The 17,935-nt window shown below is 30.6% G+C and overlaps 2 protein-coding genes across 2 annotated transcripts; both read left to right on the forward strand.

Annotated features, from left to right (window-relative positions):
- The first annotated feature begins 8,926 nt into the window (after nt 1-8,926).
- On the forward strand, nt 8,927-10,042 carry LOC127740346 (F-box/kelch-repeat protein At3g17530-like). Its single transcript, XM_052251409.1, has one exon. It carries the CDS (start codon nt 8,927-8,929, stop codon nt 10,040-10,042), a length of 1,116 nt encoding a protein of 371 aa, XP_052107369.1.
- A 952-nt stretch (nt 10,043-10,994) lies between these two features.
- Nucleotides 10,995-17,470, forward strand: LOC110276199 (uncharacterized). The gene is given in 13 exon segments (XM_052251410.1): nt 10,995-11,088; nt 11,187-11,288; nt 11,814-11,903; nt 12,001-12,174; nt 12,299-12,376; nt 12,454-12,492; nt 12,700-13,138; nt 13,451-13,585; nt 13,587-14,350; nt 14,467-15,246; nt 15,427-15,705; nt 15,789-16,756; nt 16,895-17,470. Coding segments are annotated over 13 exon segments (4,518 nt in total).
- Nucleotides 17,471-17,935: the final 465 nt, after the last annotated feature.

The raw sequence follows: 17,935 nt of genomic DNA on the forward strand, positions 1-17,935 counted from the left end.
ATATATATATATATATATATAATAAATGACTGTAAATATATCTGATTTTAGTATTATATTTATTCAAATACAAAAAACTGTTGACAAAAGAGAATAAAAAATATATTAAAGATTGGGATAAATCATCCCTTCCAGTATAGGTAAACCTATGCTCATTCAATATTTGCTTATGCCATAAGAAAAAGATTTTCAATGAGGCATTGTATATTGTTTTGATAGTATACATTTAAAATAACAAGCAATTTGTTACATTGGAGTCTGTGAAACCAAACACAGTTTGAAATAGTAACCTTTAGATTATAAAGTAGTAACTATAAATACCCTATACAAGGATAATCATCAGATTATATGTATTCATATTACATCCCTTTTTCCCACATCAATATGGGTCAAAGTGCTACCTCAGCAGAAATGAACCTGGAACAAGTTTTTTCGGATGATATCTTGCTTGAAATTTTTAGGAGAAGCGAGCCAAAAACAGCAGTGAGATGCAGGGCGCTAGGTAAAGTATGGAATGAGATATTATCTGAATATAGTTTTATGAAGGAGAACACGTTTGCAACTAAGGGTAAGCACTTGAATTTGCTTCTTCAGGTTGGTTTAGCTGCTTAGGTTTATTCGCCAGATAACATAAGTATGATTGATTGTGTCAGTGGAGCCGTCATACCATGTCAGCTGCCTATTGAGATTGATCAATCTGGGTGGTGGAGTGTTATTGGGTCTGAAAATGGGATGCTATGCCTGAGATATAGTATCAATGGTTTTAATTCTGAGGTGTTGGTTTGGAATCCCCTTCTCAAAAGTCTTCGGTGCTTGGAAGACCCTGCTGACAAACTTTGCCGTCAAGCTATGATAGGGTATGCATTTGGTTTCACTCCTAGAACTGATAAGTATTTCATTGTACATGTATCAAAGAGGCATATCAGATATCAATTTCTTTATTGCAATGTATATGACTCGGCTTATGGGGAATGGAGACATGGTTATATTAAGGATCAAAGGCTGAAGAATATGGGTGAAATTTCTGCCGTATACGGAGGGAAGGCTTTTTGGATCAATTGGGTGGGAAGGCAATCCAATATTGCCAGTGATATAGTTATCTTTGACGTGGTGATATTCGAAATCCAAAAAATTAAGATAAGTCATTCTCCAAACCAGGATCGAAAGCCATATTTTCAATTTATCACTATTTTTCAAGACAATTTGTGTTTAATGAGTTATGAAATATCCAATATGGGATGGCACACTATTTTATCTCAGGTTGACATTGAAACCTTCAATATTGTTCCTTGGATAAAGTTTATGGAGTATAAGCAAAGGAAAATTCATTGCAACCCCAGTTTTATTATTGGTGAAGATCTAATCAGAGTTCACGAAAGGATTAAAAGTTCAAAGAGGACAAATTTACCTCTTTCAACAGATATCTCAGTATCCAAAGTCAATATGATTACTCACAAAAGGAATACCATTTACTATAGTTCATGGCCCTATGAGATGTGTCTCAAGTCTGTTACAATTGTATCCCAAGGGTTGCTTATTTCCTGAGGGTTCTGTGTTGTTAGTTGAAGTAGTATTATTAATATTTCTTTTATATTATTAGTTGGTTTATCAAGTGTTGTAATTATGTAATTGTATCAGTTATTGATAAGTATATCAAAAAGTGTTTCCTAATGTGATTTTTGCTCATATTCATAAGTAGTTGTTTCAATTATTGATAAGTAATTGATGAAGTGTTATTACTATTTATAGAATCATTCAAAATATATATTTGATTTAATATGCTATTATGATTGATTTTAAAGAATTTTGATTTATTTAGAAAGCCAATGTATTCATGAAATTATCTTTTAGTATTTGGGGTTTATGGATTTAGAATTTAGGGTTTAGTAATTAGGGTTTAGGGTTAGGGTTAGGTTTAACTTTTAAGATTTTGGATTTAGGATTTATTATTGGATGTCTATATTATTTAGAAGCAGATACCTATTTTGAAAAAGCAAGATTATTGAATATCAAAGACTTTTTAGACAAAAAAAAAATTGAAGATAAAAAAAGAAATATCACTCAATAGCCATTCCAACCCATTATTCACTCCCACATAAAAAAAAACAAAAAAAACTCACTCAGAACACCAAAATACAATGCAGCAGTAGGTAGAATTAGCAATATAAGAAGCAACTACAAATCTAAATAGAGTACCTGTGAAGTGAAGCCTACTGTCCTCGGTACTCACTAACCCCAAAGAATCATCAAATCAATCAATATAAACCCTACTGCATGTTCTAATAGAAGATCTTCACCCCTTTCATCATCAGATCGGAGAGAGAAGCTATTCATCGCCGCCATGCTCAGAACTGAGAGAACGCTGCAGCAGGCAACAATAGAGCAGAAGTAGAAATCATAGGAAAAAATCATATCGTGATATCGGCCTTCTTCATATAGACCTTAGCCTTTCCATATCTATGGAAGAGTTGTTGAGAGACATGACATGCAAAGTCTGAGAAGAAGAAGAATACGAACGCTGTCAGTAGCCGTTTCCAAAAGATCCCTACAATTGAAATAAGCAATGGAGTAAAAAGTGGATTATAGGATATGGGATAAGGAATAGTAAAATAGAATAGCTGTGGAAAAGGGATTTATATGCGTGAGGTAAATTGAAAGGGTATAAGAAATGGATGAGGGTTGCAAATAATCTTTTTATCTTCCAAGAGAGATTTATCTACAACATTATTAATGCCAAGTGTCAAGATAAAAAAAATGGAAATCACTCGATAGCTATTCCAATCTATTCCAATCCATCGTTCACTTTCACATAAAAAAAATCACTGAGCATACCAAAACACGATACAGAAGTAGGTAAAATTAGCAATATGACAAACAACTATAAATCTAAATAGAGTACCTATAAAGTGAAGCCCGCTGTCCTCGGTAATCACTAACCCCAAACAATCATCAAATCAATCAATGTAAATCCTACTGTATGTTCTGATAGAAGATCTTCACTCCTTTCATTATCAGAACTGAGAGAGAAGCTATTCATGGCCGCCATGCTAAGAACTAAGAGAACGTTGCAGCAGGCAACTATAGAGTATAGGTGAAAATCATAGGGTTAAATCATATCCACTGTAGCCTTTGTGGATCCATGGAAGAGTTGTTGAGAGATATGAAATTCAAAACCTGACAAGAAGAAGAATGCGAACACCATCATGCCGTTTCCAAAAGACCCCTACAATTGAAATAAGAAGTGGAGTGAAAAGGAGTTTATAGGGTATGGGATAAGAAACACTAAAATAGTTGCATTAAGTGGAAAGGGGGTTTATAGGCGTGAAGCAAATTGGAAGGGCATAGGGAATGGGTGAGGGTTGCAGATAATCTTTTTATATTCCAATAAAAATATATCTATCACATCAATATTTCTCTACTCATTCAAAATTAAAATAATAGAATCAAAATAAAAGAGAATAGTCAATATTTTATTAATTATTATTATTATTATTATAATAATATAGAATTGAATTGTATTTTTTGATGACTTAAATTTCAATTAGAATTAAATTAAATTTTAGTAATTAAAATGAATTAATAAAATTCTAGAATTGAATTGAATCTCAGTATTTAAAATATCTATAAAATAAATTAAAATTGTATAACAGATAATTTCATTTTTTATTAATATAACATCATCTTTATTCAATAAATATATTTATTTATTAAACTATATGGAATAATTTAAATACATCTGAGAATTTTAGATTTTAAAGCCACTAATAATTATTAAGTTGAAGGAAAGGGAAAATAAGAAAATGAAGATACTTCTTAAAACTGAAAAATATAACGACTAATGACTAAAAAGAACACAAATATACTACTATTTTAAAAACAAAAGAGAATACTTAATATTATATCAATTATATAGAATTGAATTGAATTTTATGATGAATTAAAGTTTAACTAGAATTTAATTAAATTTTAGTTTTTAAAATGAGTTAATCAATTTTAGACCAAAAAAATTTAAATCTAAAAAAATATAGAGGGGGTAAAATAATTACTCTTTAGGTATAAAAATAAAATTAATTGGAGACAAATATGTACCCACATTGTCATAGATTCTTTGACATCCCAATTTTAATTATTAGATTAATCAACATATTAATTTACAATTAAATCTGTAAAAAAACAAAACATTCTTACGCAATAAAAAAAAGTGGAAAAAACTAAAATCTGAAAAAAATACAAGAAAATCAGTATATTTTACTTTTTCATTCCTACCATTTGACCTCCAGCATTTACATATCCATTAAAGCCCCTACAATTGAAATAAGAAGTGGAGTGAAAAAGGGTTTATAGGGTATGGGATAAGAAACACTAAAATAGGATAGCCGTGAAAAAAAAGTTTATAGGCGTGAGGCAAATTAGAAGGGCATAGGGAATGGGTGAAAGTTACAGATAATCTTTTTATATTCCAAGAGAGATTTATCTATCACATCAATGTTTCTCTACTCATTCAAAATTAAAATAACAGAAGGAAATAAAAGAGAATAGTCAACATTTTATAAATTATTATTATTATTATTATTATTATTATTATTATTATTATTATTATTATTATATAGAATTGAATTGCATTTTTTGATGACTTAAATTTCAATTAGAATTAAATTAAATTTTAGTAATTAAAATGAATTAATAAAATTCTAGAATTGAATTGAATTTCAGTATTTAAAATATCTATAAAACAAATTAAAATTTTATAACAGACAACTTTATCTTTTATTAATATAACATCATTATTATTCAATAAATATATTTTAATATTAAACTATATGAAATAATTTAAATACATCTGAAAATTTTAGATTTTAAAACCACTAATATTTATTAAGTTGAAGGAAAGGAAAAATAAGAAAATGAAGATACTTTATCAAACTGAAAAATATAACGACCAATGACTAAAAATAAAATAAATATACTATTTTAGAAACAAAAGAGAATACTTAATATTATATTAATTATATAGAATTGAATTGAATTTTATGATGAATTAAAGTTTAACTAGAATTGAATTAAATTTTAGCTTTTAAAATAAGTTAATCAATTTTAGACCAAAAAAATTTAAATCTAAAAAAATATAGAGGGGGTTAAAATAATTACTCTTTAGGTATACAAATAAAATTAATTGGAAACAAATATGTATCCATATTGTCATAGATCCTTTTACATTCCAATTCTAATAATTAGATTAATCAACATATTAATTTACAGTTGAACCTGTACAAAAACAAAATATTCTTACACCATGAAAAAAAATATATAGAAAACTAAAATCTGAAGAAAATATAAGAAAATCAATATATTATACTTTTTCATTCCCACCATTTGACCTCCAGCATTTACATATCCATTAAGGTAGAGTGTACTTTAATAACATATTCTCTTCACCACATGTAGGATTTTTTAAATTTCAGACACTAAAATTCTATATTTATATCAAGTATTGTTGTTAACAAACTCACATTAGAAGCTTGAAATACCATTTACAGTGATTTAGTGAAAATGAGTGATATTACGCCCAATCATTCTTTTTTCCAGGATCAAAAGTTGCCTAACGAGTTGATGATGGATATATTTTTCAAGGCCGACCTGAAAACTCTGATGCAGTGTAGAGTTCTTAATAAGTTCTGGAATGAAATGCTCTCACCCTATAGTTTAATGAAAGAGCTTACATTTAAGAACATGGATAAATATACAAGTGTGTTTATCCATATTGAGCTTCCACCATGGAAAAATTCAACAATGAATATGACAAGCATTGATCCTATTGACGGTGCCGTGAGGTCATGTGAGCTACCATTCACCGTATCTAATCTTGGTTGGTGGAATGTCATTGGTTCAGACTATGGCAATATTTGTATAAGGTACACTATCGGTGGCTTTTTGTCTGAGTTAATTGTGTGGAATCCTTTGATGAAATGTGTCAGGTTTCTTTCTGATCCTGCTTCTAAACAATGTTGTCAAGCTATTTTTGGTTATGCATTTAGGTATATTCGAAATACTGATAATTATTTCGTTGTTTATGTTTCAAAGCGGCATTTTTAATGATAAGTTTTTGCAATACCATGTGTTCAACTCATCACAAGGCTCTTGGATTAATGGTACAAGCAAGAACTTAAGGTTACATAGGTTAGGATATCACAGTGTTGTCTATCAAGCAAAGGCATTTTGGATTAATTGGGTGGAAAGTACATAATATTCTGTTGCTAATTGTGTTGTCATGTTCGATATATATCTTTGCGAGTTTAAGAAAATAAAGATTCCAAAAAAAGCAATTAAAGACTTTCAATATCTTATTGTTTATGAGGATATTCTTTGCTTTGTATCTCATGAGAGTAGACCAGATGAAAATTAGGTCAACTTTTGGAAGGTAGATATCAAAGATGGTGGCTTTTTACATTGGAAGCGTATAACAGAGATAACTAATGTTGGTATTATTACTAATCCTAGCCTAAAGGTTGGTGCTGAATTCCTAATGTTTAATGAAGATGACAGAAGAAATGATAATGATAATGTTGCAGCATCTCATGGATTTTCTATCTCTAAGCTCAATATGCATACTAGAGATAGCGAAACTTTTGTATATAGAACACGGGTACAAGATATGATGTTTAAGTCTGTTATTAAGGTTCTTCAAGGTTTGCTTAGGCCATGAAGGATGTAAGAATTGTACCACAATTATTTCTTATAAAAAAATATTATATATATGATAGTGCTATGCTTTAAAAAGTTCTTTAGGTTCTTATGTTTCAAATTTAAATTCCAGCTTTATGTTGACTTGCTTTATTATAATTATCTGATTATTATTAAGAGGATTAATTTATTTGATATAGTTATGTACATTATTCTCATCCTTTACTCTTATTTTTATTTCATTTAACTTCACAATCTTCTAAAAGATATCATTTAATTAACAATTTATTTGTGAACTTGAATTTATTAATAAGAGAAGGTTTATCATATATTCAGATTAATTCATAGGAACCATTTCAGAAGTCTGATTGTGTTTATTTGATAATTGAAGCCAAACATAGATAAGAGACCCTATGAAATTAATGCCATTGAGGTGAATTTTTAAAGAAAGAAAAAAGAATCACTAACCATTATCACTAAATATTTATATTATATGTTGTAAAAAATTTTACATATGTCTCCGTTGTTATTATGTGAGGCATGGAATAATAGTATGTGTACATAATTTAAAATGTTAAAATTACTATTTTTTCGTCATTATTTTAAATTCATTTAAGAAATTAATGTATTCGAAATTTTGTACTTCTCAATTTCCTTAGATATATTAACTAAATTTAGAAAATAAATTAAATACCTATTTTGAAAAAAAAAAGGAATATTTAGTATCAATTAACCTTTAGACAAAAAAATATAAAAATATAGAAGTAGGTAAAATAAATTTTTTTACCTAAAATAAATTCTGTAGAAAAATAAAGTTTTGAACATTTTTGAACATTTTTTTTAAAATTTTATTTAAAATAAGAAATTTAAAAATTTTATAAATTACAAATTATGTTGATTCTTTTTTAGTAACAGAAGAAAATAGAAAAAATTGTCTAAAATGTAGAAATAGATTTTTAAAAAGTATCTTAGTTAGATTTAGAGTTTAAGATTTAGGATTATAGTGTTGAGTTGACCTTTTACAATTTGAAATTTAGGTTTGAGTTGTTTTAAAATTTAGGATTTAGGAGTTATAGATAATGATATCCAATTAATGTATTTAATAAAATTTAAAAATAAAATCCTAGAAGTAGATTAAAGATGAATTGTTAGGTAAGAAAAAAAGCATCAAAAAAAGAAGTTGACTAAATTGATGAACTATTTTTTAAAAAACTTATTTAAATAAATAATGAAAAATTTTATGGAGTACAAATAATACCGAAATCTTTTGTACGTGAAGATAATAGATACCGTGTTTACATATATATTAATTGATGTAAAAAATATATGCCAAATTAATAGAACCACATCCCATAAACGGTGAAATTGTTGGGATTGAGGTGTATTTATAAAGAAGGAAAAAAATTACTCACCATTATAATTTGAAATTGTTTATTAATAATAACTATATTTTCTAAAATAACTGTTTTGTAATCTTTTAAATTCAAGAAATTAATCTATTCGAATAATTATTTTGTTTAGATATATTAGGTAAAATTAAAAAATAAAATAGATACCTATTTTGAAAAAAAAAAAGTAATATTTCATATCAATTAAGCTTTAGAGAGAATTTTTTAAAATAAATCTAAATATGTATTTATATAAAATAAAGAATTTATAGGTATAAAAAAATATTCATCAGAGAAAGAAGTTGTTTAAATTCATGGATAATTTATTTAAAAACTTTTGTAAGTGGAGAGAATAGATAAATTAGTTAAATAAATATAAATTGATGTATAAAAAATGCAATTTTTCTAGAAGTCAATCATGAATAAAAAATATCTGTTTTAAAATCTTAAAAAGTCCTTTAAAAAAATTGATGTAAAAAATTCATATTAAAAATTTTAGTATAGTAACATACAATAAAAATTTATGAGTAAAAAATAATATCCATTATTTAACCATAGTTGGATAACTACTATTGATCTACAGAGCACACCACAAACTCCAATAATCACAAAAGAGATTTTATAGGTTGTACTCTTTAAACCTCATCATTTCCTTCTAGCTCAAGTACAATATATTATTAGAAAGCTTTGTAGAAAAAATCACATTAGCCCTATAGCTCAGCTAGAAATATTTATTTAACAATTATCATAGTATAGAATATTTATATAAATTCACTAAATTTCTCCAACAGCAGCACATTATGTTTTGAATTATGAGGTGTGGTTCTATCACTTCGATATTCTGTTTTAGTGTAAAAATGTCCATTAACAATACACATCAAACTTCATCTACAAAGAAAGATTTTCCTGAAGATGTCCTAATGGAGATCTTCGTGAAGACCGAGCCAAAGACTGTTGCGAGGTGCAGATGTTTGAGCAAACGATGGTACCGCCAATTATCTTCCTATCAATTTGTGAAGAGAAATTTTTTTGCAACCAAAGGTAGGCATTTCAGCATTCTCTTAACATTTGGTTTTCCTCCGTGGGAAATCGGGCGTGATTGGCTTACAAGCATTCATGGAGAATCTCAAGCCACTACACCTATTAGGTTACCATTCAATACATCCGATTTTGGATGGTGGAGTGTCATTGGGTGTGACAATGGGTTGGTGTGTTTGAGGTACAGCCTTCATGGACTCCCATCCGAGATCATGCTGTGGAATCCTCTAACAAGGCGAACACGAATTTTAAAAGATCCTGGATCAGTTCGTTCTTTGCATGCTGTTTGTATATATAATTTTGGATATACAAGTGGCATTGATCAGTACTATGTAGTTCACGCTTATAAGAGGAGTTTTCGAGACAGGAGGTTGGAGTTCACATATTATGATTCTCGAATGAACGACTGGATTGAGCATATCATCGAAGACAAAGTAATTCAGAAGTTAGGGCCGAATAGCGTTTGGCTGAATGGTGTTGTGTTCTGGATTAATTGGGTTGGTGAGGACTATATCCATCCACTTTGTGTTGTGTGTTATGAATTAAAATCAGGCCAGCTTAATCGGTACACAATCTCGAAGATAGCCAAGAAGAAGTTCCAATATCTTTCGGCTTTTAATGATAAGGTCTGCTATATTTCATATGATAGTACATGTCAAGATGATAAGATCGGGATATGGAAATTAGACATGAATGCATCCAGGAAAAAGATGTGGCAAAACATACTCAGCATTAATCCAATCAGCATAGGATTTAACCCTAATATTTTTATTGGAGATCAGATCATTATGCTAATGGAGCACAGAAGCAACCTTATGAGGATCAATGATCGACATAATACTGAGATTTGTTTGAAGAGTCTGAACATTAAAAAAATCAGAGGAAAGAGTTATTCTACAGAACTTGGATGGAAGAGATCGAGATCAAGTCCTTAAGCTTATTATTGCAAGGGATGTTAAATCCTTAATATTTAATTTTATGTCTTTTAATCCTTAGAGCAGTTAGTGTTGCTGTTATCAATCTATATTTCAGTCTGGGTTATGTATTGTGTTATTTTAATGGATTTTCTTTGTGTTCCAGTGCAATATATTTTTAGTTTTCGTGTTTTGAATTCACCTATTCAATTTGGGTTTGCTTATGAGGCATCTTATATTAGATTTACCCCTCTAATATTCATTTGTTTTAGTTGAAATTAGATTTGAATTTCATTAGCAACACAGAATTTTCAGTTATTATAACTATATATATTTTGACTAGCAATTTTTTAATAAGTTTCGGTACTTGATACATATTAATAGATAATATATTATAATACAACAAGCTACTAGATATATATAAAAGATATTTTTCAAATCCAGTCTTTTAGATGCTACTAAGATTTCAATACAAAACTCATAGATATGCTATGATCTACATATAGAAATAATTTAATAAATCCCAATTTTTTTGGATCATAGTTGCCACAAGTTTCTATGTAATAGTATCATCTATTGCTTAGGAGCAATCACTATAGTTAGGTTGTGTGTCATAGTTAGGTTGGGTGTCAGGGAAGAAGTTTCATGCTAACCTACATTTTTAATTATTAAAATAACAAATGACGGACATCATAAAGAAGTCAATGATTTGAAATTTTGAGACCCATATATATTTCTGCTAACCACAATCTATCTTAATTCTGAATATATTAAGTTCTCATTTAGTATTATTTATACTTGAAATAAAAGTGAGTAATTTTAGCAAGGACCTGTTTGTGGAGCTCTCTTTGTACGTTGTTGTTATTTAGTCCACCTTTATGAAGCTCCTTTCAATGTAAACATGGCACTCACATCAGCAGGTCCCTAAACAACATAAACCATTGTGTCAGAAAAGAGTTTTCAATTTCACACTATGGACAAGGAATTATGCAGAACAGCAAGGGCCAAAAGGAAGGAATTTCTAATCAAAAACCGTGCTAAACAGTATTCTATCAAAGGTCAAATTGGTATTATATATATAGTTTATTTCTCCACTTAAAATCTTTGATAGATTGTATTATAAATATCTTTAGATTCACTTTGTATCCTTAATCTTATCTATCAGGAGCTGCTAGACGGCCAGCTTTGAAAGATATAAGCTCTTCTCTCAATGTGATTAGACCTATGATTTTTGGTTCAAACTCTTCATTTAAACAAGACAATCAAGGTAATTGATTGTTTTCAGCTTACTATATGTAAATTCAAGTGTTTTGAACATGATAAAGAATACTTTTTTTGAATGCTATGATGAATGTTTTGAATCAAAATCTTAGGAACTTAGTGAGATATATACTTGGATTATTTTTATAACTTAGATGTTTGATATCAATGAAATAACCTGTGCAAGTCTTATGGAATTTCATTCTGGTGTTAGCTTTTTCATAAGTTCAATAATTTCGAAAATCAAGTTACTTATGACACATATTCAGTCTCATTTGCAATATCAAATGTGAAAAGCATAAAAAACATACATGAAAATTATACTCCAGAACACATACTTTCAAAAGATGGTCAGGGATGTCAATGTGATCCATCAGAAGAGATTTGTGAATCAACCATTAATCAGACTAAAGGCTCTCCAAATGGTCAGTTAGTCGTTGTTTATTCATATAATTATTATTGCATAATTATAAGAACTTGGTACTTGGTTTTTGTGTAATAATCTTATTATTTGTCATTTATAAGTTAATAGATTTGAGATGCAAAAGAGCTAGGATTGGAGACTTATTTTTTAGGGATGGAAATGTACAGAGTAGCAACAGTACAAGTAAAGGTCATCACGGTAAGTATAAATCCCTATGTTTAGTGAAAAAACTTTGTAACCTTGCATCAGATTGAAGATTTTGTTTATTTTGACGATGTATTATTCTCCATTATAGATCAGACGCAGAACTATGTTTCAAAGAAAGCAGATGATTTGCATGTGGGATTGACAATGCAGAGCACTTTGACTGCTATCACAGCTCAGGAACCGATACATCCTAAGAACATTTTCCCGATACATTCTCAAACCAATGATTGTTTAAGCAATAGGAATTCATCAATCTTGGAAGGTAAAATACTTGACATCTCTATTATGAAACTTTGCATTAATACATTTATTTTTAGATTATATTGGCTTTTAGTTACACGAATTAATAAATTTTGTATTTAAATTTGGTATATCACTCAATGCAGAAGATCCTTTGCTAACAGCTGATGAAACATTAAATAATGGGGCTGTCAATGTAACAGATATGTTGTTAGAGGGAATCGGTAATTAATTTCCATCTTTAGTGTACAGACACTTTAACTTTTAGTTAATCCTCTAATTTTTTAATGTTTGTTCTTAGGCGAGGAGACAGCGTGCAACAATTCGGTATATACAGAAGGTAATGTGGTTTCCATTGTTAAACTGCAATAAATTATTGTGATATTATAGTAATTAGTAAAAATAGACTAAGGTTACTAAATTTAGATTCACATATGCTCTTAATAAGGTTGGTCTCACAAGTCGTACTTATAGTTATTAATTATTGAATTAAAAAATAGCAAGAATTTAACTCGGATTTCTATTTTATCATGTGTGTATGTTGCAGAATATATTAACCATGGTGAATGCATCTATGAGTGTGAATTTTGTAATGCTCTCTTTTGGTATGATGAAAGAATTGGAAAACATTATAATGCAACTATTCCTAAGTACACGCTGTGTTGTAGAGGAGGTCAGGTTCAGTTGCCTCAACCGAAAGAACCTCCTCCTATTCTTCAACGTCTAATGTGGAATAACGATGATAGAAGCAAGAACTTTTGTGAGAATCTTCGAACATACAATAGCATGTTTGCATTCACATCTTTGGGTGGTAAAGTCGACAAAGTCATTAATCGAGGCAGAGGTCCACCAACATTTATACTATGTGGACAAAACTACCACCTTCTTGGCAGTCTTATTCCCCCTGAAGGATCAACTGCTAAATTTGCTCAATTATATATATATGACACAGACAATGAGATATCTAACAGAATCCAAGTTGTAAGGTATATATTCTTAGTGGTGTATCTCTGTTAAATTTCATTCAATTAATAAATTTAATTTATTAGATTTATTTGTCTTTTTGCATTGTTAAGGGTGCTCAATCAAGATATATTAATATGATTTCTTTTCTTTATAAAGTGAATTAAACATGATTTAAAATTAAGAAATAATCACTGATTATATTTCTTTTAGTATTTTAGTAGGGTTTATCTAATTATAGACATTAAAGTTAGTCCTTAATCGAGTTTAACAATTTCATGAACCATATAATAAAGCAGTGATTTACTTTTGGACAGTGAAATTGATCATAGGAGCAAAGTTGATATGCTAATTGTCCAAGAACTGAAGGAGATGCTTGATAAAAATAATGTGTTGGTAAAGTCATTTCGCATGGTTAGAGACTCTTTGAACAATGGCACTCAAAAAAATGTTAAGCTTAGGCTTATTGGTAAAAGATGGAAGAAGATATAATTTGCCCTCCGTATCAGAAGTGGCTGGATTAATTGTGGGTGATTTTGATGCATCACGAACGGAGAGAGATATTGTTGTTCAAACCCGAAGTGGATCTCTTCAACATATAACTGAACTCAATCCATCTTATCTTGGATTACAGTATCCAATTTTGTTTCCATACGGAGAGGATGGGTTTCGAGAGCATATACCACTTAATCGCATTAAAAGAAAGAATGACAACGAAGAAAAGTGTGTAACCATGAGGGACTATTTTGCATTTTATATTCAGGAAAGATTCTCAGACGGTTCTCCTTTACTTTATTCTAGACGACTATTCCAACAATTCATAGTTGATGCTTATTCAATGATCGAGTCATCTCGACTAAATTACTATCGTTTTCACCAGGAAAATGTACAGTGTGATCTCTACAAAGGTATATGTGAAGCTGTTGTGAATGGAGATAATTCCGCAACTATGCACGGTAGACGTATAGTCTTACCAGCAACTTTTGTTGGAGGTCCTAGATACATGATTCAGAATTATCAAGATGCCATGGCAATTTGTACCAAAGTTGGTTATCCAGATTTATTCTTGACCTTTACATGCAATCCTAAATGGCCAGAAATAGTAGATCATTTGTCTACAAGGGGACTAAAAGCTGAAGACAGGCCTGACATTGTATGTAGAATGTTTAAAATGAAGCTAGATACCTTGATTAAAGATCTTCGTGTGAATATGTTATTTGAAAAGGTCGTTGCATGTATTTTTTTAAGTATGATTTTCTGTTGAATAGATTAGTTACATTTTGTAACAACATAGTGACAAACTTTTTATACGAATTAAAGTCTTATTAACTATTATTTGTTCTTTTCACAGTGGTATACACTATTGAATTCCAGAAGCGTGGTTTGCCTCATGCACATATATTGTTATTTCTTCATGAAGGGGACAAGTACCTTACTCCTGATGATATTGATAAGACTCCTGATGATATTGATAACATTATATCTGCGGAAATACCAGATAAAAGCGTTGATGCAAAGTACTATGATGCAGTCAGTAACTTGATGATTCATGGTCCATGTGGAGCTTCCTTAAAGGATTCACCATGTATGGACAATGGTAGGTGCTTGAGGAATTTTCCTAAGCGTTTTGTTGATTCCACTTCTATTGATGATGATGGATATCCCGTTTATCGCCGCAGAGACACTGGGAGAACTATAAAGAAATATGGGATTGAATTAGATAACAGATGGGTTGTTCCACACAATCGAAGTTTGTTGTTAAAATATGGTGCTCACATCAATGTTGAGTGGTGCAATCAATCTAGGTCAATTAAATATTTATTCAAGTATGTTAATAAGGGTCATGACCGTGTTACTGCTTCTTTTTACCGCGAGGGGTCTACAGAATCATTATGTGATGAGATTGACGAGATAAAGATGTACTATGATTGTAGGTATTTATCTCCATGTGAAGCAGCTTGGCGAATTATGGGATATGATATCCATTACAGGTACCCAGCAGTCATCCGCCTACCTTTTCACTTGCCAAGCGAACAGATTGTTTTATTCAAAGATCACGAATCATTGAAAGATGTGGTCGAAAGGCCAACTATCAATCAGTCCATGTTCTTGGCATGGTTTGAAGCAAATCGTGAATTCAAGGAAGCAAAACAGTTGAGCTATGTAGACTTTCCTTCCAAATTTGTATGGAATGCTAATTCCAAGAAATGGCATCGAAGAAGGTCACATCATGTAATTGGTCGTGTTTATTTTGTTCCTCCTTCTTCGGGGAAGTCATATTATCTTAGGATACTTCTCAATTTGGTGAAAGGACCAACAAGTTATGAGGACATTCGAACATACAATGGTGTTGTTTACAAATCATTTCGGGAGGCATGTTTTGCTCGCGGTTTGTTGGATGATGACAGGGAATATATTGAAGCAATTGAAGAAGCAAGCATTTGGGGTTCTGGCGAATACCTTAGGAATCTATTTGCCACTCTTTTGTTTTCTAACTCAATGACTAGACCCCTATATGTTTGGGAGAAGACATGGAAAATACTCTCCGATGGTATACTTCATAATAGAAGAAGACTACTTAACCATCCAGGTATTAACTTGCTTCTAGATTTTTCTAATTTTCAAATGACATATTTCTATATCAATGTTTGCACTTGATTTTTTTTAATGTAGGACTAACAATATCCGACAATGAGTTGTTAAATCTCACTCTCATAGAAATTGAGACAATTCTCAAGAGGAATAATCGTAGTCTAATGGACTACCCTGACATGCCTTTTTCTAACATTAATTTTGAGGATGGGATGTCTTGCGATCTTTCAAATAATAACCTAATCAATGACGAATTGTTGTACGACAGACAAGACTTAGGGTCAAAGTATTTATTAAATCTTGCGAAGATGACCACTGAGCAAAAGAATATTTACGATACTATTATTAACAGTGTCGACCGGGGTGAGGGTGGCTTATACTTTATATATGGCTATGGTGGTACAGGGAAGACATTCATATGGCAAACTCTTGCTGCATCTTTGCGTTCAAGAGGCCAAATTGTATTAACAGTTGCTTCTAGCGGTATAGCCTCTTTGCTAATTCCTGGCGGTAGAACGGCTCATTCTAGATTTGTGATCCCTTTAAATGTTGACCAATTTTCAACTTGCAACATTAGACAAGGAAGCCAATTAGCCGAGTTGATAGTGAAATCTAAGTTGATTATATGGGATGAAGCTCCAATGGTCAATAAATTTTGTTTTGAAGCTCTTGATCGTACCATGAGAGATTTGCTTAAGATTGTGAACTCCAATAGTGAAAATCTACCATTTGGTGGTAAAACAGTTGTATTTGGAGGTGATTTTCGACAGATTTTACCCGTAATACCGAAAGGTTCGAGACAAGATGTAGTTAATGCAACCATCAATTCATCTTATTTGTGGGATCATTGTAAGGTGTTGAAGTTGACTCAAAACATGAGATTAAAGGGATCTAACAACATTGAAGGATCTGATCAAAGCTTAAGGAAGTTTGCAGATTGGTTATTGAAGATAGGAGATGGAAAGATCGGTGAGATTTTTGATGGTATTGGTAGAATCAAAATTCCAGATGACATCTTGATAAAAGATTGGATTAATCCAGTTGAAGCTGTTGTAACATCTACATTCAAGAACTACATTGAGGATCCAGATGACGAGAAGAATTTACAAGATAGAGCCGTGTTGGCACCAACACTTCAGACTGTAGATGAGATTAATGAATATATGATGAAGATTAATCAAAGACAGCATGTTTCTTACTTCAGTGCTGATATGGCTTGCAAGTCCGAGACACAAACAGATGTTGCTGCAGCTGTTCACACCCCTGAATTTCTCAATGGTCTCAAGTCTTTCGGTCTTCCAAACCACGAAATCAAATTGAAGGTTGGTATACCGATTATGCTTCTTAGAAACATTGATCATTCTTCGGGTTTATGTAATGGGACACGTTTGATTGTTACTCAGCTTGGGAAACGAATTATTGAAGCCAAAGTAATTACCGGTAATAATGCAGGACAAAAAGTGTTCATACCACGTATGAACCTGTCCCCTTCTGATCATAGGATCCCCTTTAAATTTAATCGAAGACAGTTTCCTATAATGGTTTTCTATGCCATGACCATAAATAAGAGTCAAGGTCAATCGTTATCTAATGTGAGCTTACTTTTAAGGAAGCCTGTTTTTAGTCACGGTCAACTGTACGTGGCTCTTTCTCGAGTAACAACCAGACAAGGTCTCAAGATACTAATTTCTAATGAAGCAGGAAAAGAGTCAACTGTGACCGATAATGTTGTCTATAATGAAGTTTTTAGAAATCTGGATTGAAGGTAATATTTCGAATGTATTTTATTCCCTTTAAAAAGTTTTATTGTGATATGAATATTTATTATGACTATTTTTTAATTTTATCACAGGAAACCTATCACGCCGAAGAAGGAAGACTTTTGTTTATAGAAAGGTGCTAATATAATCTTAGATTTGTCATTTTTTTGTTTTAATCATATGTTTTATTGCTTTATTGTTATTAGCAAAGGCTTATTTTAACGACTTCTCAAGGTTGTTTCTTCTAAGATTTTTAAGGTCGAATTTATCCTATCTTCTAAGTTATGATAGTTACATGTATTTTATAATCTTAGTATGATTCACAATATGTTGATTAAAATCTGTTGATATACTTAATTCTATGAAGTCTATATCTATTTCAAAATACAGAATAACATACACATGCAAGATTATCCACCAGAAACAAACATATTATAATTGAGATAAAGTCAAGAAATTATTTAATGT

The sequence above is a fragment of the Arachis duranensis genome, chromosome 1 (genome assembly GCF_000817695.3).
Source record: "Arachis duranensis cultivar V14167 chromosome 1, aradu.V14167.gnm2.J7QH, whole genome shotgun sequence".
NCBI lineage: Eukaryota > Viridiplantae > Streptophyta > Magnoliopsida > Fabales > Fabaceae > Arachis > Arachis duranensis.

Excerpts from the sequence above, each read along its gene's own strand:
- LOC127740346 (XM_052251409.1), top strand. The coding sequence starts at position 8,927 with ATGTCCATTAACAATACACATCAAACTTCATCTACAAAGAAAGATTTT.